General features: G+C 38.2%; 1 protein-coding gene across 2 annotated transcripts in view; it reads left to right on the forward strand.

Moving 5' to 3' along the window:
• The window catches only part of LOC124873064 (sulfate anion transporter 1-like), a 28,693-nt gene extending 16,887 nt beyond the window's left edge, over positions 1-11,806 (forward strand). For both annotated transcript variants that reach the window (XM_047373553.1, XM_047373554.1), the window contains exons 2-8: positions 906-1,370; positions 1,646-1,852; positions 5,526-5,772; positions 5,861-6,092; positions 6,435-6,618; positions 8,355-8,642; positions 8,900-11,806. In XM_047373553.1, the coding sequence (XP_047229509.1) occupies positions 963-1,370; positions 1,646-1,852; positions 5,526-5,772; positions 5,861-6,092; positions 6,435-6,618; positions 8,355-8,642; positions 8,900-9,463 (2,130 nt within the window). In that variant the 5' untranslated portion in view covers positions 906-962 and the 3' untranslated portion in view covers positions 9,464-11,806. The remainder of the gene's footprint in view (positions 1-905; positions 1,371-1,645; positions 1,853-5,525; positions 5,773-5,860; positions 6,093-6,434; positions 6,619-8,354; positions 8,643-8,899) is intronic.
• The last annotated feature ends 12,582 nt before the right edge of the window (positions 11,807-24,388 follow it).

Below are 24,388 nucleotides of genomic sequence, written 5' to 3' on the forward strand. Positions count from 1 at the left end.
AATTATGTACAACTTGCTAGTACTACCTTTTGCCTATATATTCTTTGGAATAGATGTAATATGGCATCAGAAACACTCTTGAGAGATTTTGTGCCATATTGACATGATACCGTCACTAAATTGCTGCAGATTCCTTGTCTCTACATCCACAATGTGAATCCCCTATTCCACAACATCTCGACTCTGTTGGATTGATATCTGGTGACTGTTAAGGCCATTGGAGTGTAGTGAACTTATTAGAAGTAGACATGGATACACTGTGGAAATGGTCACCAACAGTACTCAGATAGGCTCTGACATTTAAAAGATGCTATGAAGACATCCCCCACATCATTATACTACTAACCTGAACAGCTGATACAAGGCTGGGTGGATACATGCTTTCATATTTGTTATGCCAAATTCTGACCCTACTTTCTGAATGTCACAGCTGAATTTTTTTCTAACCTGTTATTGTCTGACTTTGGAGAGCCTGCGTGAATAGCATCAGTTTATAGGAAATGCACCTGGTGTGCTCTTCTGCATATGTAGCCCATGTGCCTCAAGGTTTGATAGGTTTTGTATTCAGAGATGATTTCCTTCATAGCTTTGCTGTTACCACAGGTTATTTGAACTGCTACTGCCAGTCTGCCAGTTTTCTTCTGATCACTGGAGTTTTGGTCCACACCATGCCCACTCCAAATGACTAAATTAATTAAGTTGCTTCCATGTGATTAGCCAAGTTTCCATTTGTGTTAACAAGCAACTAAACTGGTGTACCTACTAAAGTAGTCAGTGTATATATGTTTTGTAGAGTAAAAATACTTCTAAAGACTTGTTACATGCGTTAAAAATAGAGTACGCATATATGGTGGTAAGACTCCATAAGTAATCCTGTATTTCTTTGTCCTGTATTTTTGATGTAGGAGTGCAGCTGACAGCTTCTGGATCTTCTCCTTCCACTCCCAGTCTTCAACAAGACCATGGAGGATGTATCTCCAGACACGGAAACCCCATTGGTCGGGCAATCCCTCCTGGAACGGCGTGTTCGCCAGCGAAATCCGAAAGTGTCAGTTCTTAAATCAAAGCTGAAAAAGGGTTTGACTTGCTCAGGTCCAAAGGTCCGATCCACTCTTAAAGGGTTCTTCCCTGTGCTGCACTGGCTGCCAAAATACAAGCTGAAAGAGTACATCTGGGGCGATGTGATGTCTGGGTTGATTGTTGGTATCATTTTGGTACCGCAGGCCATCGCGTACTGCCTGTTAGCAGGAGTGCCACCCATTTATGGTCTATACACTTCGTTTTACGCCAATATCATTTACTTTCTCATGGGGACGTCTCGACATGTATCAGTTGGGATCTTCAGCCTCATGAGCCTCATGGTAGGACAGGTAAAAAATCTCTTTTTTGGACAATTTTGTTTGTAAACCTCATTCTCAATTTGCTTCTGTCAATAAGTGTATACCTGATTAAGAAACGAACCCACAAGCATTAAAAGATTCATCCAGCAAATGCAAGATATTCCACATTTGCAGAGTTATTGAGTCAGACCAATATTATGTTATCTTTATTGAAATATTATTATATGAAAATGTATTGATATTATTGGCCACTTTGGCCCACATTTATCCCTAATGAATATTTGCTGTTAATAATGTCTCTCTAGGTGGTGGTTAGGGAAGTTTTCCTGGCTGGTTTTGACATGAATGAGGACTCTACCCCATCTCCTCATCAAGACTTACATGACACAGTGGGTGCAAACCTCACTAATGAACCCGAGTTCACCGTGGAGCTGATGGGTAGGCAGTTAGGGAAGGATTCCTTTGCTATCAGTGTCGCTGCTGCTGTTACATTCCTGGCTGGAGTCTATCAGGTAAAGGAATAGAGATTATTAAAAATATTCTTTACTAAAACTATTCAAGTTAAATAACTAACACAGCTTATACACAACCACCTCTTTTAAGTATTCTTTATATAAAGACAAAGAACAGTTTTTCACAATGTCTAAATATTAAAGAGTGCAATTACAAATATAATATAAACAAATATTTTCTATGCTAAAATATGGTGGACTTATCTTTGCCAGAGACATGGTTATTCACACTGTGTTAGTTTCAGTCCAACCCCCTTTTTCAGAACTACTTTGAGGTTGAAGCATGGGCCACTGTGAGATTCTCACAGTATTAATAAACTTCATCGAAAAAATAACATGATTTAAAACTATCAAATGGTGAACACACACACATTCAAAACTAAAAGGTATAACGTGATCTAGCTTTTTCTTTTTACACAAAAGAAGCAATATTTACTGCTTTTAAAATAATAAATTGTAAATGTGGTGATAGTTTTAAAGTGCTTCTGGATTTCAATTCAAGTCAAAAATGATTTTATTTTCCCACAAAAAAAATTAAACATTGATATAACTCAAACTATCCAAGTTTCCTCAAAGAGTCAGTATAGATGGTGATAGCTGTGGGGAGGAAGTATCTCCTGTAGCAGGCTGTATTAAGCCTTTGACTGAAGAGACTGCTGTTGTATTCAAGCCTTAATCATGGCCGTCCATTTTGTTCTTTATTTTATTAAGGAAGCACCTTTCTTGCACAATTATTCCTAGAGGCTCTGGAGCAGTCCACAGAATAGAAACAGCCTTATCAACTTCAGTTTTTTTAAGAAAATGGCTCCGTTCTTGCTACCCCAATAGATGATGGCAGAAAAGTTCACACTCTCCTCAACAGACTCATACGATTTGCAGGATCTTGCTGCAAACACTGATAGACCTAAATGTCCTTTGGAAGAACAGTCTACTCTGTTTCTTCCTGTTGGGTCTCCAGTCCAGTCTTTTGTCCAGATAAACTCAGAGGCATTTATACTCCTCCACTACCAAATTGCATTATCACTATTTTCAAACAGTTGAATTTGTTTTCTTGGAAGACAGAAAAAAGTGCATTAGCCTTTTTTTAGCTGGTTGCTGGTAGGTGAGGGGGAGTGCTGCATTACTCTATGCTTCAAACATGCAGAATAAATTCTGGACACACTGATACTTTCTCTGGCAGCTTATTAACCAGTACTGTAGAAATTGTACGACGGAACATATATGTATTTTTTTTAAATGTAATTTTTTAAAACCTTGAAATACCAGAAGCATTACCATGCCTAAAAGAGGCATTGAGAGTGTCCCATAGGAGCAAATGTTTCATTATATGTATTGGACCACTTGTTTGCTGAATATTGGACCATGTGCATGTTGTCGAACGTCACTATACCTTTCCAACGGCATCGGCCATTTTGTATCCGGGACAGTCCTCTCCTACATACCCGGTCGAACACTACGACTGATATGAGGGGCGTCCCAAGTCTGACGTCACAAGATGCTAAATAACAGGGCCTCTATTTTGAACACTTGCCTTCAGCTGGAGACCGGACCAGCAACTGGAGCGCCTCACTTCTGGAGAAGAGTCCCGAGTGGATTTCATTTATTCTCTCTCTCGAAACTGAGGTTTCTGGACTAAGAAGGCCAGAAATTTCACTTTGCCGATCAAAGACGTGAGTTTAACACGTAACTAAAAACACGGAGTTTCGAGGAGACGTACCGCCACCGTGTTTTATCCTAAGTCGACTTTGATGGTCAGATCATATTTTTCCCTTTCGCCAAGGAGGCCAGAGGACGAAGATTGACCGCTTTTCCTGAAGTTAACTGTGGATGCACAGTAACTTCCAACTTTCCCCCTTCCTCGCTCGACCCCGCTCAGAAGAAAGCCGACAACAAGTAATACCCATCCTTTATTTTATTTATTTCTTAGAAAGCCTGGGCAGGGTAGGAGGTTTTAGTGCGATGAGATTTGCTAGTTAGAATCTAATGTGTTCTGAACGATATGTGCATGTAACCTTGTTATTGAAACTTTGATGTGCTGTGTTGATGTCTGGAAGCCGCTGCGCTCCCCATCTTTGTGTGTGTTTTGTGGGGTATTGAACACCTGAGAGCAAGCGCAGGTGTGCTGTGAGACTGGACTGCTAAAATAACCTCATGGGGAAATTCCCCATTTTCTTTGTCTTCAACCTCTCTGCTTGCTAGCTTGCCGCCAAAAGTTTTATAACTCTTTGTCTGCTCAGGAGTTGGGGGAGGTTTTATGACTGAGTATAACTGAGTTACAGTGGAGCTGCGCCCCCACCCTCCACTCCCCGCCACACCCCTTTGTCATATTGTCATTTTTGCCATAACTGCTGGTTGACCCCACTGCTGTTTTGCTTTATTTTTGCTTAGTTAGATATTTTACCCCTTTTATGTAGAACTTTGCATGTTGAGTAGGTGAAGATTATTAAATCAGAAGAACGGATTGTATCAGTCTGTGATTTAATAAATATTCACAGAGATGGTAACAGAAGGCGTTCTGTGTTTATTTTGTGCAAGAGTGATTCGTCAGTCAAGATAAGGTTAAAAGTTCCACACGCTTCGGCCGAAACGTTCGATTAAACAGTGACATCTCTGGTAATAGTTATTAATTATTACGGAGTATTTAACGGTTGTAATTGTCAAAGGCGTTGAGCCACAATTACAACACCAGAAACATCTCTGGTCTTGATTCATAAATGAGGATTTTGGTTAAGAAATTGATTTAGTCAAATTATGATTTTTGATTAGAATTATCAATCAAGATTACTTAATCATAATCATACTTCCAACATATGACTATTATCTATGTTGTCTAAAGCTGCAATACTTTTTATTATTCGCTTACCAAATAAATAATGGTCTGTGGCCCTCAAGTTTTCTGCAGATAAAGGAATAAAATCCAACCCAAATTTGCATTGATCTAAATGTAATGGGGAGTGTATTGTGTTACTTGAAGACTTTTACTATTTGAGTTTGGTCATGTTCGTTTTCATAGCTACATTTTGGTTTGAACTATGACAAATACTGAAAGTCTATATAAACTACATAGCTTGTTGTTGACATCATCCATTGTGTTAAAATTACATGCCAGGTCCATGCAAATGAGGATGAATGAAAGCTAATGAACAGCTCTTGGACAAAGGAGGGGAGAGTGATATATGTGCAAGAATTTTACTACAACCCCAATTCCAACAATGTTGGGACACTGTATAACATATAAATAAAAACAGAATACAATCATTTGCAATTCCTATTCAACCTATATGTAAATGAGCACGCTACAAAGACAAGATACTGTATGTTCAAACTGATAAATATATATATGTTTTTACAAATAGTCCCTCATTTTCAATTTGATCTTTCTAAAGCAAGCATTAAATAGTAAATGTTCCAAACATTTAAAAAAAAGCTGGGACAACACTTTGCGAGCAGCTGCGTGACCAAATAGTCCAACATTTTAAGAACAACGTTTCTCAATGTACAATTACAAGGAATTTAAGGATTTTATCTTCACAGACTACATGGTGCTTTAACTTTGTTTTTAAGCTTATATTCTGTAAAAACGGTACTTCTTTCATTTCTAGGCCTTAAGCATTAAAGATTATTCATGATGTTTACTTTCTTTGTCTCCTCTCTATCCTGTTTCCCAAAACAGATTTTGATGGCAGTGTTTCGGCTCGGATTTGTCTCCGTCTACCTCTCGGCTCCCATGCTAGATGGGTTTGCCACCGGAGCTTCTTTCACCATCCTGACTGTGCAAGCTAAATACTTGTTGGGTCTAAAGATACCTCGTCATCAGGGCTATGGGACAGTAGTCGTTACTTGGATTAACATCTTCGCCAACATTCACAAGACCAACCTGTGTGACCTCATCACAAGTGCCACATGCATCATAATTTTAGGTCATTCATCTGTACTTGCATCTCTCATTCTTAATTTTCTCTCTGTATTTTTTTTCAACATGGTATAATTCTATATATTTTATTATAGTGGCTGGGAAAGAGATCCAGGAGCGCTACAAGGACCGCTTAAAGATCCCCTTACCTACAGAGCTGGTAGTCGTGGCGGGAGCTACACTTGCCAGCCACTTTGGGGAATTCAATACCCAATACCATTCCAGTGTCTCTGGTCACATTCCCACAGGATTTATCCCACCTCAGGTCCCCGCGTTCAGTATGATGTCACGGGTGGTGCTGGATGCCATTCCTGTGGCTGTCATTAGGTAATGTGTAACCACCCTAACAGCATTTTTGATTACACACAGTTACAGTCTAGTGTCTATTACATTCTGGCTGAGAAAGCACATGTACTGCTTAATTTGACTTGAGTGCATTTTTAAATACATAAATCCAGGCATATTTCTAAAATTAGAAATATTGTGTGGAAAACTTGTGTGGTAAATTAAATGTTTACTCCACCATTTTCCTCCAAAGAGATTCAAACTTTAACTTTTTTTTTTTTTACTCCAGAGTGACCTGCTGAATCCTTGTTACCAACAATTGAAAAGTTCTAATCAGATGGCAGAAAATAAACATAAATTTCATGATTATGGGATTTTTTGCAGTTTTGCCTTCACCGTGTCGCTATCTGAGATGTTCGCAAAGAAACACGGATATACCATTCGTCCCAACCAGGAGATGGTGGCTATTGGACTCTGTAACGTTGTCCCCTCCTTCTTTCACTGTTTCACCACGAGTGCAGCGCTGGCAAAAACAATGGTGAAGGATTCAACCGGCTGCCAGACTCAGGTGAGTTTCAAGCCATGAAAAAAGTCAAACCCAGTGGGAATCTGTATTCTCTTTGTGCCAGCTTGACCAAGGCCCAGAGGACAGGCAAATGAAACCACATATTGTATGGTGGGAACGCAATCAAATGGCTTGGATCCAAAATGAATATCAAGAAACTCAAATATGCAATAAAAAGCAGATATTTACATACACTGTGTAAAAATACAAGATTTTGTCTTCGCTGTTTGACTTTTAATAAGCCTAAATGTTTTGCCTTATTGCTCATTTTGGGTGACTGAAATTATTTTTGGTTCATTGTTTTCCTTTCTTAAAATTAGAAGTGTGTTCAAATTCATCCCCCCCCACCCCCCCCCCCCCCCCACCCCGACTCAGTAATACCAGTTCGGTAACTGGGCCATAACATCTATAATATATTGGTAAAATGGTCAGGTGTGCCAACAAATTTTGTGTTGTAATGTGCTTTCCTTATGATGCAGTTGTCCATTCGGAAGACCCATTTGTGTCAAAGCTTTTATTTTCTTGGCCGATTGTTTTAGATGTACCTTCAATATTTATGCATATTGTTCTTTCCTCATGATGCCTTTGGATTTTTTGAAGTGCTTCAGTTCCTTTCACAGTAAAACATCCCCCACAACATGCCAACTCTGTACTTACCAGTTGCAAAGGTGTTCTCAAGCTTAAAAGCTGATGATGGTCATTATTGCCAAGCACCTTAATTTTGGTTTCATCAGTCTGTAGGACATGTCTCAAAAAATTAAGCTCTTTGCTTCTGTATACGTTTGCAAACTTTATTCTGGCTTTTGATATTGGAGTAGTGACCTCTTCCTAGCTGAGTGGCTTCAGGTCCATGATGGGACTGGACTAATGTCAGTGTGGATAATGAATATCTTTTACGAGTTTCCAGGGTCGATAAACACATTTCACACCAAAAGATGTTTAACTGCCATACAGAGCCTTTGTCCTTTCTGAACAGTATGTTGGCTGGACCTTTCCACAGTGTTTCTACTTGCATATAATTATTGTAGCGATGAACGCAGCACTCTAGGCATCTGGAAACTCTACCAAAGTATGAATAACACTCCTGGAAGTTCAAAACTCTCTTCTTGATATCTTAGCTGATGTTTTTCCATGTTTTCCATTAGTCTGATTTAAGGTGAGGCAGTGAGAAAAAAAATGTCTTTTTACACAGATTATGTAAATATCTGGCTTCAACTGTATATTTAAAAAATTACTTTCTTAATGTCAAACACAGGTCTGACCGCAGGAAGTCATGATTTCAGATCCCTCTGCCATCTCACCATGTTCTTATATGTGTATATTGTACATTGTAAATTTGTACATTCTGTAATGCAAAAACAGAACAAAAGAGCAAACTTTACCGGTGTGTACCGGAGTCAAATTCCTTGTTTGTATGTACGAACTTGGCAATAAAGCAGATTCTGATTCTGATTCTGATTAAGGCGTGCTTGTGTCTTGATGGTTACATTAATGCATGACGCTTTTATTTTCAAAATTAACGAATGAAATTGATGTTTTCGTGTGGTTTTAAATATCAAAGATGTCGATGCGGTTTCTTTTGGAATTATTAAAAAGACAGCCACATTGCTAAAAAAATGTTTAATACATGTTTTGTTGATGTACTAACTTGGCGTTGAGATTTTGCAACTGTGTTTTTCAGAGCAACAGAAATAGTTCCTTTTAATCTTTTTGGCCTCCCTTATATTTTGTCTTTTCAGGTATCAAGTCTGATCAGCGCCCTGGTAGTCCTTCTTGTCCTCCTCTTCTTCGCTCCATACTTCCAAGCACTTCAGAAATGTGTCCTTGCTTGCATCATCATTGTAAGCCTTCGAGGAGCACTGAGGAAGTTCAGGGATGTCCCAGCCAAGTGGCGAGCCAGCCGGACGGATGCCATTGTTTGGTTGGTAGCCATGTCAGCCACTGCTCTGATCAGCGTGGAGCTGGGCTTGCTTGTTGGCATGGTTTTTTCAATGAGCTGCATCATCTATGAAACCCAGAATCCAAAGGTTAGTAAGCTGATGGAAATCCTCAACCATTATTCTCATCTCATCCTGGAACTCTTAGATGTTTCTGCTCCAAAGCACCCAAATCAAATGATTGGGTCAGAAGCAGAACTTAATTGCTGGTTGGATCAGCAATGCATCTAAAAGTTACCAGACATTGGCCCTCGAGGACAGAAGTTTAAAAACCCTGTACTAAACATTAAAGAGGACACATTTTCATAAGAATACCATAACTGCCTTGATCTGATATTTGTTTTCAGGTCTCTCTCCTTGGCCGGGTCAACGACACCAATCTGTATGAGGACATAGAGGAGTACAAGAATCTCACAGCGCCAGGTCGGGTTAAGATCTTCCGTTTCCAGGCTCCTTTGTACTATGCCAATAGGAATGCTTTCCTCAGATCCCTCTACAAAGCTGTCGGAGTAGAACCTTTCTTGGAGTTGACTAAAAGAAAAAAGGCAGAGAAGAAGGACAAAAAGCAAGCCAAGACAAATGGAGAGAAAACCAACTTTGATGTCTTTGTAGGTGTTGGCAAAAAAGAACTAGAGTTCCACACAATAGTTTTAGACTGCTCAGCCATCCCTTTCATTGACTCAACAGGCATGGCCACTTTCACAGCGCTGGTTAAGGAATATAAAGAGATCAGTGTAAGTGTGCTCCTTGCATGCTGCAACACCTCAGTCATCGATGCTCTCCAGAAGGGAGAGTTCTTTGGGAGGAAAAACAAAGATACAAGTAGTCTGTTGTTTTATACAGTTCATGCTGCTGTTCTTCACGCAAACAGAGCAGCAGAAGAAAGTAAAGCGGAGGACTCTGTGGTGTAGATTGACTGGAGAAAACTTTTTTTTTTCTTTTCTCTGTGTGCTTAAAAGGGTGTATTAAGAAGCTCTGAAAGTATACCCTGGAAAAAATTGTCCATAAAACAAAGAGGTACCAAGAGAAGAAATAGCAAAGTGAAGAATATATAGAAATATTTTTTAATTTTATACCCTTGAGTAATGATCAACAATGCTTTTTTTGGAGCATTTTGAAGGTCCAAAGAGCTACTTTTTAAAGCCAGTAAATAAATAACCCAATGACCAATTGTATTTGAAAAATTCCTTTTAATGTTAAATTTATATTTTTCTGTATGACAAAAAGTTGAAAGTACAAATGTGGCGACGGTGGCTCAGGTAGTAGAGGTTTGTCCAGTAATCGGTGGGTAGCTGGTTTGAACCCTTGCTCTGTCTGTCTTAGTTGTTGTGTCCTTTGACAAGACACTTCACCCATCTTGCCTGATGTTGGTGATCTGATTGTATGGCAGCTGCACTTCTGTAAGTCTCCCCCAGTCCAGCTGTAGCTACAATGTAGCCTACCACAGTCAGTCTGTGAATGGGTGGATGACTGATTGTAGTGTAAAGTGCTTTGGAGTCCTCAGAAATGATAAAGCCCTATACAAGTGCAGGCCATTTACCATTAAATCATTTCACCAACAGAGATCAAATCTATCAATGTGGCTTGGTTCACCAGGTTTCGACATTTGCTCTCCTTTAGTTTGCAGATTTTAATCTATTGGCTTCACTAAGGACTGAGCCAGTGGTGGTCTATTATGTAGCTTTCTCCCACAGAGTTTCTCTTCCCTTTCTGCACAAGGGAAAGGAGCTAAAAGCCTAACCAAACACACTCATTGCTACCCCAGAGAGTGCCTATGTATTATTTTTAGTTGCTAGGTGTACATGTGTACAAGATTTCGAGCAGGTCGAACTGATTTAGAATTGAGTCAGGAATATTGTCAGAGCATTAAAAGAGGCATTAAAACAGATAAAGCACTCCGACAAGTGTTTTCTGAAGTGTAGCTTTTTTAATTTAACTTCACCATTCATAGGAATGTGTTCAAGTAGACATGTTTGACTTTTGTTATCGATTGATGAGTTTTCCATAAACACTTATGTAAATATAAAAAGTTATTTAGACCCAAATCCACATAGACTTTACTCCTCACGGTCGGAGTCCAGACTTGTAGGTTTAGCCACCACTTCCTGACGTGCCAACTGTCACTTTGGACTATAAATCATTTGTAAAAGGCTGGTTAAACTCTTCCTGACTAACGGAAAAGGTCAGGAGGAGACGTTTTACGTGACAAACAAGGACTCTGCTGGTTTTGAGAGAACCTTGCATTCAGAAAATGAGTCTTTGGAGCACACTTGCAACCTTGTTCTGAACAGGCAGCAGCAGCTGTAAAAACATGGTTTGAGCATTTTTTTGGTGCTTTTAAAATGTTTTGAGTTTTTACACAGCAGGTGATATCTCACATGCATTTTGTAAGATATTCTCAAACATTGTTTTTCTTAATCAAAAATGTTGTGACTAGCATAATAAGTTCAAACTGCTGTACTTTGGTTAAACTACTGTTTTTTCATTGTCTTTTATCCTGTTGAGACCAAGACTGATTACTGATTATCTAACAGCAAAATGTGAAAAACCTTTTATATAATGTAATGAAAACATGATCATAAATATAGACAGCGTTATTATTTATAAAAATTAATAAGTAACCTAACTCTTCCATGCTTTCATTTAATTTAAATAATGACTGATTCTATTTTGAGAAGTCTCATGGGTTGTAAGTGTGACTTTTTTTGTATAGCTATTCAGCTTTCAGAAAGATTTTACAATATTTAGTATTTCAATTAAAATGACTCTTAAGTGAAGCATGTGTGTGGCTTTGCTTTATTATTAAAAGAGTATTTGATGTGAAGAAAAGAGTCACTATGTTGCAGTTTGAATCAAATATATGGACCAGCAGTGTTTCAAGTTGCCAATATGGCACGTTTGCAAGTTTAGAACATAAGTGAAAACATGTTTACAAGTACAGTCTGTTTGATGATCTTCATTATTTTTTTTGGTTTACTCACAGCCCACTTGATATTTTCTCTTTTTCAAGCAATTCTTTGTGAACCTGAGAGATGGTTGAGTGTGAAAATCCCAGTTCCTAATATACTCACACCAGCCCATTTGGCACCAACAGCCATATCCACTGTATTCCCCATTCTGGTGCTCAATTTAACTTCATCAAGTCACATGTAAATGCCTAAATGCACTGAGCTGCTGCCTTTTGACTGGCTGAGTCACATTATTTGTGTTAACAAGCAACTGAACAAATAAAAAGAAACTGTGGTCTGATTTCAGATTTTTGCACATTGTTGTATGGCACATTTGTTTCCATAAAAGAGTCAAATAGAAAAAGCTGGCCAAAAGCCCAAAGTACTTTGCAGTATTCGGTTTTACTATTTCAGTTTCAAGGCCGAACAATGTAGGCAGAAATCTTTCTATATAGAGAAAAAGGTTAAAGTAAATCTCAATAAAGGTTTTAGTGTGACATACATAAACAAATTAAACATGAGAATAATAATTAGGAAGGAACATGCCACACTCTCACAATTTTTCCAATAATGCATTTAAAGCAGTCAGCTGTGCACAAGTAACCATTAGGCCCCGAGGTCAACCACAGTTAAGGACGTTGTAATCATCATACTTTCGAACATTGAAGTCATGTCTGGTGAAAGTCATTCCTCCTAACCACTACCATTTACGACTTCAAATTAAAAGACACAAGAAACTTTAGAAAATGGGAATAAATCTTCCAAAAAAGAAACACGATACATATTTGCAGTTCATTGAAGCAATTTATATAGGTATATTGTAAGAGGTTCATCTCTTACTTGTTAACTGTAAACAAGCTGAGAAGAAGCTACTTGTGCATCTGTGCTTTCTATGATTTATAAGCCTATGTGGCATATAATGTATGGCTGGCCTAATTACAGCAACACACTGCTGTGCAGTGAGAGGCTGACATGTTTTACCAAGATGAGAAAGCCATGATTATAATTTTCGAAAAAAAAGCACCCCACTGAACTACACACCCACTAATATTTCTAGCCGAGGTTGCATCAAATTTTGCAAATACTAATACAATGTCGATCGGTTTGTCTTTAATTTGATCTTTTAATTATTTGAAACATTATTTTTCAGGGGGAAAGAATTGACATAAAGTATTTCTGTGTTTTTAAAGTTACAATTTGGTGAACAGGTGTGAATTTCTTGTGGATTTCCTTCAATCTTCAGATGGTTAAATATTTACATGTAGGTACAAAAATACATAGCCTAACCCTCACCAAGTTGCACCTCAATTACAAGTTTTTGTAGCCATCAACAAGCTTCTGGCATAATTCTAGTGGGATGTTTGATCACTTTTCTTGGTAGATTTGGTAAAAGTAATATAAAGAACCTGACATACACATTTGTTTAAGTCTTAATGTTTATCCTTTTTTAAACAATTAAAACTATTTAATGTGTTTTCTATAAATGTCCTGATAGAATATCCAACTATAGCAGGTTTCAAATATCTTGCCTAAACTATCATCCTCAGACACATGTAAACTAGTTGGGATGTTTAGGACCAACCCAAGAACCGCCCAGGCTTAAGCATGTAATGAACTGGAAAATACAGGAAAACCAGTGTCAGAGTTCCCAGCTACATATAGTTTTTACATTGCCTTTCACTGAGAGGGCAGTGACACAAAAAGAAGTCCCTGCTCTAACATTGACACCTTCAAGCTTGACCAAAACGTGTAGCTTCCTCATGGACAAGTCAAACACCTTCTGGAGAAACTTGTTATTGCTGGAGACCAAGTTGTGGTCGCATCATGCGGTGGAGCTGCCTTGTAGCATTGCATAAAGAAGATATAATAATGAAGGAGGATTGCCTCCAGATTCTTCAACTTAACCTGAAATCCAACACTAGATGGGGAAAACCTGGGCACTATCACATGTTTGAATAGGAAAAACCCGCTGAAATTGGTTATGAATGGATACAGTTAGCTAACAATAATCATCTAAATCGGCTTCCAAAGGCTCCAATATCTAACCTTGACCTCATTGAAAATTTGTCTAAAAAGACAATTTAAAGGAACATTTCTATTTCTGATTTTAAAAACGAGTGGCCAGATTATCTGGCATAATTATTCCAGGACATCACTGATGGGTACAAAAAGTGTAAAGTCACAATGAATCTTGCTAAATCTTTATTTTGATCATGTGTGGAGTAGGCAAAATTCCCAATTAATTCAAAGTTGCATTTAATTCTCCTTTTAAAATTGACTAAAATTGTAGAATCATTCCATCCTGGAAAAAGAATGGTAAAGAATGGTAATGGTAAATAAATGACACTCCTGCCCTCAATGTGTTTATAGAAATCTTTTACAGGAACCCTACGCTCCAGTAATTCACTGTTTTCATGTGAAATAATCAATTTTCAAGAAAATCTGGTTTCTTATTATGGAAACCAATTTTTTACACTACAACATTTATGATTTCCACCCTCCAATGGACAGAAGGGCTATACAGTTTCAACACTCACACTTAGCATCTGATATGAGATTAAATGAGCCATGCCATGCAGAAGCCCATGTGTTTAACAAGCATGACAGAAGCTCAGAAGTCATTTAGCACCCTTCTGCAGTGTTGTTGGAGCAACTGACTGAGCTAAAAAACAAACATGAATAACCTTCTACCTAATGATTTAAATTAAGTACAGTATAAATAACATGTTGAATTTACTTTTAAACCTAGACTACAGGTTTTTAAGTCAGGAAATATGATCCATATCTCAAGACCAGAGACAGGGCTGGAATATAGATGGACTGGTAAAGCGAGACCTGTACTTTGGAACTCCGCACCTTCTTTACAGAGATGGCAATGAACACATTATTACAGACAAAGCCCCAATCTGTATGTCAGTCTTCTGTTTCATGCCACTATTACTTGTTCATAAAACGCTGGGATACTTGAAGTTCTCTGATCAGAAACTGAGCAGTCCATCATTTTTGGATTGTGCACCATGGCTTTAAACTTAGAAGAGTTTGCTGTCATTATGGCTAAAAACCACTCCAGTGCACACTAAAGGGTTATGGCTTTGGATAACAACAGAAACACATCATCTGGAAAAAACATAGATGAGACTTTTAGGTTATCCTGACCGGACACCATCCTCACCACGGCTGTGGTTGGAGATGCTGTCTCTGAACATCTCAAACACCGACAAGCCCAGATTTGCCACAAGCAAATGCAGACACATTCATGCTTTGGTTAGTGTTTAAAGTTCACTGAACGTTTACATAAATAAAACTACACTGACGGAAATGTCCAGCCATTATGCAAGAAACAAAGTTAATCCTTATTATCCCATAAAAATTAGAGGTCAAGCAGGAGCATGTCCATAAATCTGAAGCTTTTGCAGTTTTCTGAAGCATGTATTTGTGTGTTAAGGCAATAGCAGAAAGACATCAGCACTAACATACAACTCTTAATTTCGGTATTTAAAACTCTGCTTCTATATTTTAACTTTGTTTTTGTTCAATAGTACATGTACAATGTAATACGTCAAGTCCTTTTGTTGGTGAATGTTTACGATTATCTGAGACATTAAAGTCTGTCAGGCAATGAGTACAAAAAACATTTGGAACTGAAGTACATTTTTATTGTACTTTATCTTGTCTAGAGTGTGTATTTATGTATATATTTTTTCCTCTTTTTACCAGATTTCCATTTTTGAAAGCATGTTACAGTCTGAAAATATTTAAATGATTCTGTACTATATTGTGGTTTTCTTTGTACTAAATTTTGTTCACTTTTTATTCAGTGTAGATTATATTATTTATTTATCCTTCCTAGAATTACCTTCCTAGATGTGCACCTATACCCTGTCCTGCTCTGGAAGAGTACATTTTTTGAAATTTTAGAGATCTCCAAATCTTTTAGGCACGAGTACAAAAAAAACATTTAGAACTGAAGTATATCTATGTGAGATCAAAACTGCATGTCTGTGAGGACTTTCATGTTTTATATAAGAGCTGTTTTAGAGCCCAGCAGAATGTTAGGAGGGAAAAGGGAGTTATTTCCAGCGCTATAACAAGTTTAAAAATTGCAAACTTTTTCCAACAGGTTTTTTACTTTCCAGAAATATTGAGCACAAACCATTTCCTGGATTGTTTTTTTTTTTTTTTTTTTTTTGTCACCTGTATGTTCTGTAAAACATTGAATAACAAGTTGTTGAAGTTGGCTTTCCAGTTTGGCAGTGAGGCAAAGGGCTATTTTACTGTTTTTTGATATCAGGACAAGGTTAGTTTAGATCCATTTAATACTATATAAAAGTTGGGGAAAGAATTACCTGGATTAGGAGCCTTTTTTTGCCAGCTAAACTGGACCAAGTTTAAAAGAGCATCTAGAGGCCAAAAAAGATTAAAATGCCTCGTTTTCTTATTTTTGTCTGGTTGTGTATTTACTTGTGCAAATGAAAGATAAAGATAATCAAACTGTAAATCAATTTTTCATGCTTATACAGACTTGGAAAAATTATAAATCTTTATTGGCTCCATAAAAACTTCAGACTTTATCTGAATATTCAAGACTGCATAGGCATGATGGGATTTTGTTGTCATTCCGCTCACGTGACTTTGTGACAGACCCAAATATTGCCACACAATCCAGCTTTCATTGTTGCATTGTGTCTAACATGTAGGCACACCACTAAAAAGATCATTAAAAAAAGATCCCAGTTGGATCCATTTTTTGTAAAACATTTTTCCTCCCCGACATGATTGAGAAGCTTTTTATTCTCCTAAGGTTCCCTCCCTTCTCCAAATACATTTTCACTTTACAAGCTCCTTTATAAGCGTTAAGCTTTTTTATGGACTTTTATCTTTACAAGGATTTTCACTTTTATTTTTAAAGGAAACACCAACTGTTTTCTACGTACCTCCTAACTTGAAGTAACTCTTTATTGTGTGAATCTTTATGTACACTAACTCCAGTGACGTGTGATGGGGTTCATGACTCCTCTGGAGTTGGATGTAAAAATATATGAACCCAAAATAGAGGCTTATATTTCTATTTTGAGGTTAATTGAAACATGTTGTGAATAAGAATCTGAATATTTTATTTAACATTAATACTTTAATATTTTATCAAATAATATTTTGGTCTGTTAAGGGTTGTCCTGTGAAAACCAGCCCAGTAAGGCGGTGGTATTTAGGACAAAATAGAAAGGGTGAGCCAAGCTCTGACAATATTGAACAGCAAAACTCTGCACACACATGGAATGAATTCACAAAATTTCTTAAAATACAAGAATTTATTAACAAAAATAAGTCAACTCAAAGTCAAACATATTTCAATAAACAAACTCTTTACTATGCTAAAACAATCCAACTAAACTACCAAGCAGAATTAAAGAATAACGAAGACTAATGGGCTATGTACAATATAAACAAGTTGATTAAAGATGATTGAGAACCATGACCGAAAAAGTGATGCAACATTACCATGCAATGTTATTTATGTTTGAGAACCAAGTGTTGGGAGTATGATTATTAATTGAATAATCTTGATCAATAATTATAATTACAAATCATAATCTGACAAAATCAATTTCTTAACCATAAATCCTCATTTACGAATCGAGACCAGAGATGTTTCTGGTGTTGTAATTGTGGCTCAACGCCTCTGACAATTATAACCGTTAAATACTCCGTAATAATTAATAACTATTGCCGGAGATGTCACTGTTTAATCGACCGTTTCTGCCGAAACTTGAACCTTATTTTGACTGACACATCACTTTTTGCACACAATGAAACACCAAACACTCTCTCTTTATCTATGTGAATATTTATTAATTGTCACCTACTCAACATGCAAAATTCTACAAACACAGGGGTAACACATCTAAATAAGCAAAATCAACAAACGGTAGTGGGTATGTATTGAGTCAACCAGCAGTTTATGGCACTACAGACGAAGGGAGAGGGGGATATGAGTGGTGGCGAGTGGTGGGGGTTGGAGCGCAGCTCCGACTGTCCTTATGGTCTTCTGATCATAAAACTTCCCCCTAACTCCTGACCACAAAGGATTGATAACTTCTGGCGGCAAGCTAGCACAGTGAGATTGAAGACAAAGGTAAAATGGAGAATTTTACCATGAGGTCGTTTTAACAGTGCAGTCTTGCAACGCACCCGCGTTCAGATAGTAAACACAAACAGCTCTGGGGGACACGGCGGATCCCGATATTACATAGCACATCAAAGTTTCAACAAGCAAGGTTACATGCACATATTATTCAGAACACATGAGATCCTAACCAGCGATTCTGATCGCTTCTACAACCTCTGACCCTGCCCAGGCCTTCTAATAAAGAAATAAAAGATGGGTTTTACTTGTGTCGTCTTCTTCCAAGTGAGGGAATTCGAGCGAGGAAAAGTGGGGTTAAGTTAATGTGCGTCCACAATTAACTTCAGGGGAACGGTCAGTCTTTGTCCTTTGGTCTTCTTGACAAAAAGGAAAAATATGATCTGACCATCAAAGTCAACTTGAAAATGAAACACGGTAGCGGTTCGTCTCTCCGAAACTCCATGTCTCCAGTTACGTGTTAACTCACGTCTTCGATCGGCAAAGTGAAATCTCTGGCCTTCTTAGTTCAAAACCTTCAGTTATGAATGGTTCGTTGTCCAACGAGAGAGAATGAATGAAACTCTGCACAGAGCTCTTCTCTTAAAGTGACGCGCTTCAATCGCCAGACCGATTTCTAGCAGAAGGCAAGTTTTCAAACATGAGCGCCTCCTATATAGCACCCTGTGACGTCAGACTGGGGACGCCCAGTCATATCAGTCGCAATGCTTGATGGGATATGTAGGAGCGGGCTGTCCTGGGTACAAAATGGCCGATGCCATTGGAGGGGCACAGTGACGTCCAACAACGTGCAGATAATCCAATACTCAGCAAACAAGTGGTCCAACACAAGGATTATCTTGAAGAATCTGAAAATGGAGTTAAGTTAGTCTTGGAACCAACTCAGGCAATAATCAGCAAACCATTAGACAACCATTCACAATGCAAGATCAGATAAATTATAATTTAATTAAAATAATGTTTTAAAGAATGATCTGCTGAATAAAACCAACCTTCTGGATGACTGATTCTCAACGGTGTCTCATTAGCTGCCTTTATTTTTTTAAATAATTTTTAAAGAAGGAAATAGTAAAATAGTTAAGGAAATATTTTGGAAAAGAGCCAAATCTTTCTGGAGAAATGGGCTGTTAGGAATAACCTTTATTAATATTACTCATAGCTGTTTTTCCCTTTTTTCCCATAGTGATATAAAGTACAAGTTCTAATGTTTCCCTTTTGTCAGAATAGGATAAGAAAGCTCATCGAAAAAGGAGCTGAAAAAGGAGTCCTATCGGCTGTGGCTGGCTTGTGGGACTCCTGGGGCAGCTGACAGGTACCTTGAGGCCAAGCGTGCTGTGGTTCGGGCTGTGGCAGAGGCAAAAACTCGGGCCTGGGAGGAGTTCGGTGAGGCCATGGAGAAGGACTACTGGTTGGCCTCGAAGCGATTCTGGCAATAGTCGAACCTTGGCTTCAGGAGGAGCAGTATGGTTTTCGTCCCGGCCGTGGAACACTGGACCAGCTCTATACGCTCTACAGGGTACTCGAGGGTTCATGGGAGTTTGCCCAAGCGGTCCACATGTGTTTTATGGACCTGGAGAAAGCATTCGACTGTGTCCTTCGTGATGCCCTGTGGGGGGTGCTCCAGGAGTATGGAATCGGGGGCCCTTTATTAGGGCCCATCCGGTCTCTGTACAAGCGGAGCAGGAGTTTGGTCCGCATTGCCGGCACTAAGTCGGACCTGTTCCCGGTGCATGCTGGACACCGGTCCTGTTCATAACTTTATGGACAGGATTTCTAGGCACATCCAAGGGCTGGAGAGGATCTGGTTTGGGTGCCAGAGGATTTCGTCTCTTCTTTTCGCAGATGACTTGGTCCTGCTGGGCCCCTCTAGCCAAGACCTACAGCATGCGCTGGGGCGGTTCACAGCCGAGTGTGAAGCGGCTGGGATGAAGATCAGCTCCTCCAAGTCCGAGGCCATGGTTCTCGACCGGAAAAGGGTGGCTTGTCCTCTTCAGGTTGGAGGGGAGTTCCTGCCTCAAGTGGAGGACTTCAAGTATCTCGGGTTCCTGTTCACGAGTGAGGGAAGAATGGAACGGGAGATCGACAGACGGATCGGTGCGGCTGCTGCAGTAATGGGGGCGCTGTGCCGGTCCGTTGTGGTGAAGAGAGAGCTGAGCCGAAAAGTGAAGCTCTCGATTTACCGGTCGGTCTACGTTCCTACCCTCACCTATGGCCATGAACTTTGGGTCATGACCGAAAGAACGAGATCCCGGATACAAGCGGCTGAAATGAGCTTCCTCCGTAGGGTGGCCGGGCACTCCCTTAGAGATAGGGGGAGGATTTCGGCCATCCGGGAGGGGCTCGGAGTAAAGTCGCTGCTCCTCCACATCGAGGAGCCAGTTGAAGTGGCTTGGGCATCTATACCGGATGCCTCCTGGACGCCTTCCTCGGGAGGAGGCCCAGGGGACAGCCCAGGATACGCTGGAGGCTGGAGGGGCTATGTTTCTCGGCTGGCCTGGGAACGCCTTGGGTTCCCCCCGGAGGAGCTAGAGGAGATGTCTAGGGAGAGGGATGTCTGGGTGTCTCTGCTGAGTCTGCTGCCCCCGTAACCCGTTCCCGGATAAAGCGGAAGACGACGATTACGAAATAGTATTTTGTGCACAAGTTCCTGGGCTCCGTAACCTTTTGGGAGTTTGTTTGGCGATTTTGACCATAACAATGTTGAAATCCTATAGAAAAGAAGTTTATAGAACAGTCAAATGGACACAGATTTTCTGTGATTATTGCTAGTATTTTACTTCTCATGATGACAGGCGAGGCACTGCCTCACATGCCTCCCCTGACTGTACAACTTCAAATATCTTAAAAAGTTGAAAGCTGAGCAAGTGCTGCCCTCTGATGTTCAAGAATAGAGACACAAAATATATGTTGTCGCAACCAAATTGTTTATTTTCTTGATTTATCTCATATTTTTTCTGATTTCAAATCTGCCTGAGGCAAAAGAACAGCTCTGAAACCCAAACCGTTTAGTTTTTAACACTCTTTATTTGTTCAAAAATATCTTTTCACAGAGGCACTGAGACAAATATTAATCTTGTCTCATTGGTCAGTGCTTTTTCATTCTACCACAAATGACCACAAGGAAACACAAACACACAAGAGATCATTCAAGTAAAAATAAGCAGTTTATGGGGAAATAGTTTTTTTTTTTTTTTGGCAGCTGTCAATGCATCATAGTGCTGCAGTTTGCAGCCGTAAGGGCTTTTTATTGTGCACACATTTTCTTTCATATTAAATAAAAAAGAAAAAAAAACATTTCAATACTTTGTTCTAGTTTGTGAGAAACAGTGACAATATAGTGCAGTTACTCAAAGATAAGGCAAATGATGTAGGATTGAAAATGTGCAAAAAAACGTATGCCATTTATTACAATAACAGGTCTCATTTTGTTCAAGAAGGAAAACAATGAATCTAGGTAGTTTCCATTTTCTACTGGCCTTATTCAAGCTGCATCAAGAAGATGAACACGCTTTTTATAAAACAATCTAAAAGATTTTAGAGGCAGTAAAGTAAATTAAATTATTTTCAAGATACATTTAACTTTTTCATATTTTAAAGGCCCAAATTATATAACCTAATGTGTGTGAGACTGTGAATGGTCGTTCATTGTTGTGTTTTAAAATTTCTAGACAAAACATTTGTCAGAAAAAACCGTTTTACAAACAACATGGGGAGGTGCATGAATGCCCCATATATATTTCTGTTTTTAGCTAATTTTTGTGAAATTGAAATGTCATCTACAGAGGACCAATGGTAAAGATTTCAATTAAAAAAGCCTTAATATAAACTCATCTTTTATTGCAATGACATATTCTCACTGTAATAAATGAGCTACAGTTGTTTGAGTGGGAGTTTTGTAGATTATGGGGCAGAAATAAACTTGAATCCTCATCCAACCTTGCGTGTCACAGTTCCAGTTGTTTATTTTTTATTTTTTATTATAGCCTTGATTATAGATATGGATACATTTGGTCAAGTAGGCATTTTCTTTAAGCCCTTTTCTGACTTGTTTTCTTGTCTTTCCAATTTTGAAGTGGCTAAGAAAAATCAACCTGTTTTTTGGGTCATATGTTTACCCCTAGGAAATAAAAAGTCATAATTATTAATTAAACGTTTTTCAATATTCTGCTCAAGTATTAGCAAGTGTGTTTTATAGGATTTATTATGTGTGTCATATTTCTTAAAGTCTTATTTCTTACAGTAAGATAATTTCCACATCAAATAAAAAGGTTACATTTTCTAGTGTCAAATTATGCTGCAAAGAAAAGATGAAAGTATTAGAAGGTTTTTATACATTTTTACCACAGTTGCCTATAAATGTACATTGTGTGATATTTCTTTTTTTTAATCAAAGCCACATTCTGAAGGCGTGGCAAACAGGTTTTTTTTGCAACGTTTCACATCTTTTTGATTTCATCTGTATTTTCATTAAGATGCATCTGCTTTATAGTTTAATTCAGTACAGACACATCAAACTGAAACCCCCACCATCAATGTCTAGATTAACAACTTGTCACCTGTAAATTACAGCCTTGCAAGATTACGTTTGTTTACAGTCATAATCTGTAATTTTAGTAATCTTGATCAGACTTACACCATTTCTAAATCTATTTCTTCAGTTTATAACCTAAACATAAAAATATAGACAACTAAGGTGCCAGCAATAACACAAGGGAATTACACATGAAGTGCCAACATGTTTTCAACAAAATAAAATAAAACAAAGATTGAATTCTTTATATTATCCAACAGGAACTGCCACTAAATATACATATTGTACATTTCTCCATGCACACACAATCCAGAGGATATTACATCAATATACGTTTGGCAGTAGAGGGAAATAAAAAAAAATACACTCTTGTTTACTGGAGGAGCCATGTAAACCCAGCATTTCTACTCTCCCCTGCTTCTAGGCTTGAGTCAGTCTGTCTACTCTACACATAATGTCCAATTTATGTGATTGCTTTAGTGTGATTGTTGTGGTGATTGTTTCCTCTGTTTCAGCTGCATTATGAAAACAAAAGTAAAAGAATAAACCGGATCTATAGCATCAAACGCTGGTTTGATTATCAGTGAGAACAGAGAGGGTGATCATTCTGCTCTGTGATTGAGTCTGTTGCTCTTGATTTAGCCTGAGAAAGTGGGTGTAAGTATAAAATAACAATATCAACAAAAGCAATGCTTTTATACGTAATGTCATCACTACTTTTCCACAGAGAAAACATGATAGAGACACACAAATGCACCAAAAAAAACAACAACAAAAAAGGTTTGCAATCCAAATACTGTTGAACAATCAATGGGTTTGTGCACATGCACCGCCATTTTTCCCTAATAATCTTAATAATTTCTATTTTGACTAGGAGCCTGCTTAGCAGTTTTATTTTGCATAACAGACTTTTTCTGCTCTGTTTGCAAGTCTCTCACATGCAAATAGGTGAAAATGTTAATAACTAAAAGGAAAAGGCTGTCATTAATGTTATAGCCACCTAATGACACTGGATGGATGAGAAAATGTTAGAATTTCCTAATCTATGTGAATTGAGACTCTTTTTTTTCTTTGAACCAACAGAAGCAAACAAGTAGCAAAATTATTTAACATCTTTACCAGAAAAACATAACATCTGGAATATGCAATAAGCCGCGTGGAATGTGCCAATCTTGGAAATCAATATCCGAGTAATGTTTTAAGCATCTGATAATTGACACTGGTGTTTTATAATGCATCCATTTAGCTCCAGTTGATTCAGTGCAGAATAGAACGACTGCAGGTAAAAACAAGATGGTAAAGGCATTAAAGTTCGGTGTTTCACTGATTAGATGTAACTATCTGGCATTTAAATTACAGCATAAATAGAATCCAATGAGTGACATGTATCCGGTTACACATAAAATCTAGAACTAAAATACTGCTATGCACTATGAACACCAAGAACAAGAATTGCTATTTTTTCCCCCCAAGTTCTTATAAAAATATCAGTATACAGAAAGATTAAAAAATGCAGGCAAAAGGCAGATTTCATGCAGGGAGTTAAATCCGATTCACATGAATCCCTGATTTTTTTTTTAAAAACACAAACATACCAAACCATAAAATATGATGTAATTTAAAAACATCACATATTAGTTTGTTTCTACAAAACAATGAACATTTCTGCATCATGCTTTGATCTAATGGTGAATTGCTTTTCTTTTTCTGCTCACTGTTCTGAAGACACAAGATACAATCATTTAATTCTCTAATACCTCTGTCAGGAGACGATGCGTCAGCATTTAGTAATTGTTAAATGGCTCCAGTTTAGAAAGGTGTGTAATGTGGAAAATATTGAATCTTTAGACCAACTAAAATGAGAATGTTTAATGCTTCTAATATATAAACTGATGGTATAAACTCCGTCTGTATTGGAGTCAAAATTAAAGCTGGTTTATTCCACTGAAACACTAGAATTTGATTCAGTGCATATTGCACCAGCTCAGTGCAAGTCATCTCAAGGCACTCGGCAGATCAGAGATGTTATTGGAAAGACTTTTTCTTATAATGGAAAGTCAAATTAAAATCAAATTCATCGGTTCGCTGTTTTCAGTCTCAGTTAGTGATGTCTGACCAGTGAGGATTGAAAAAGACCACATAAAGGCAATTATTTTACTGAATGGTATTGAGGTTGCTGACTACACTCAACTCTAGATCTCTACAGAGTTGGGTT

Source organism: Girardinichthys multiradiatus, chromosome 8 (assembly GCF_021462225.1).
Source record: "Girardinichthys multiradiatus isolate DD_20200921_A chromosome 8, DD_fGirMul_XY1, whole genome shotgun sequence".
Taxonomy (NCBI): Eukaryota; Metazoa; Chordata; class Actinopteri; order Cyprinodontiformes; family Goodeidae; genus Girardinichthys; species Girardinichthys multiradiatus.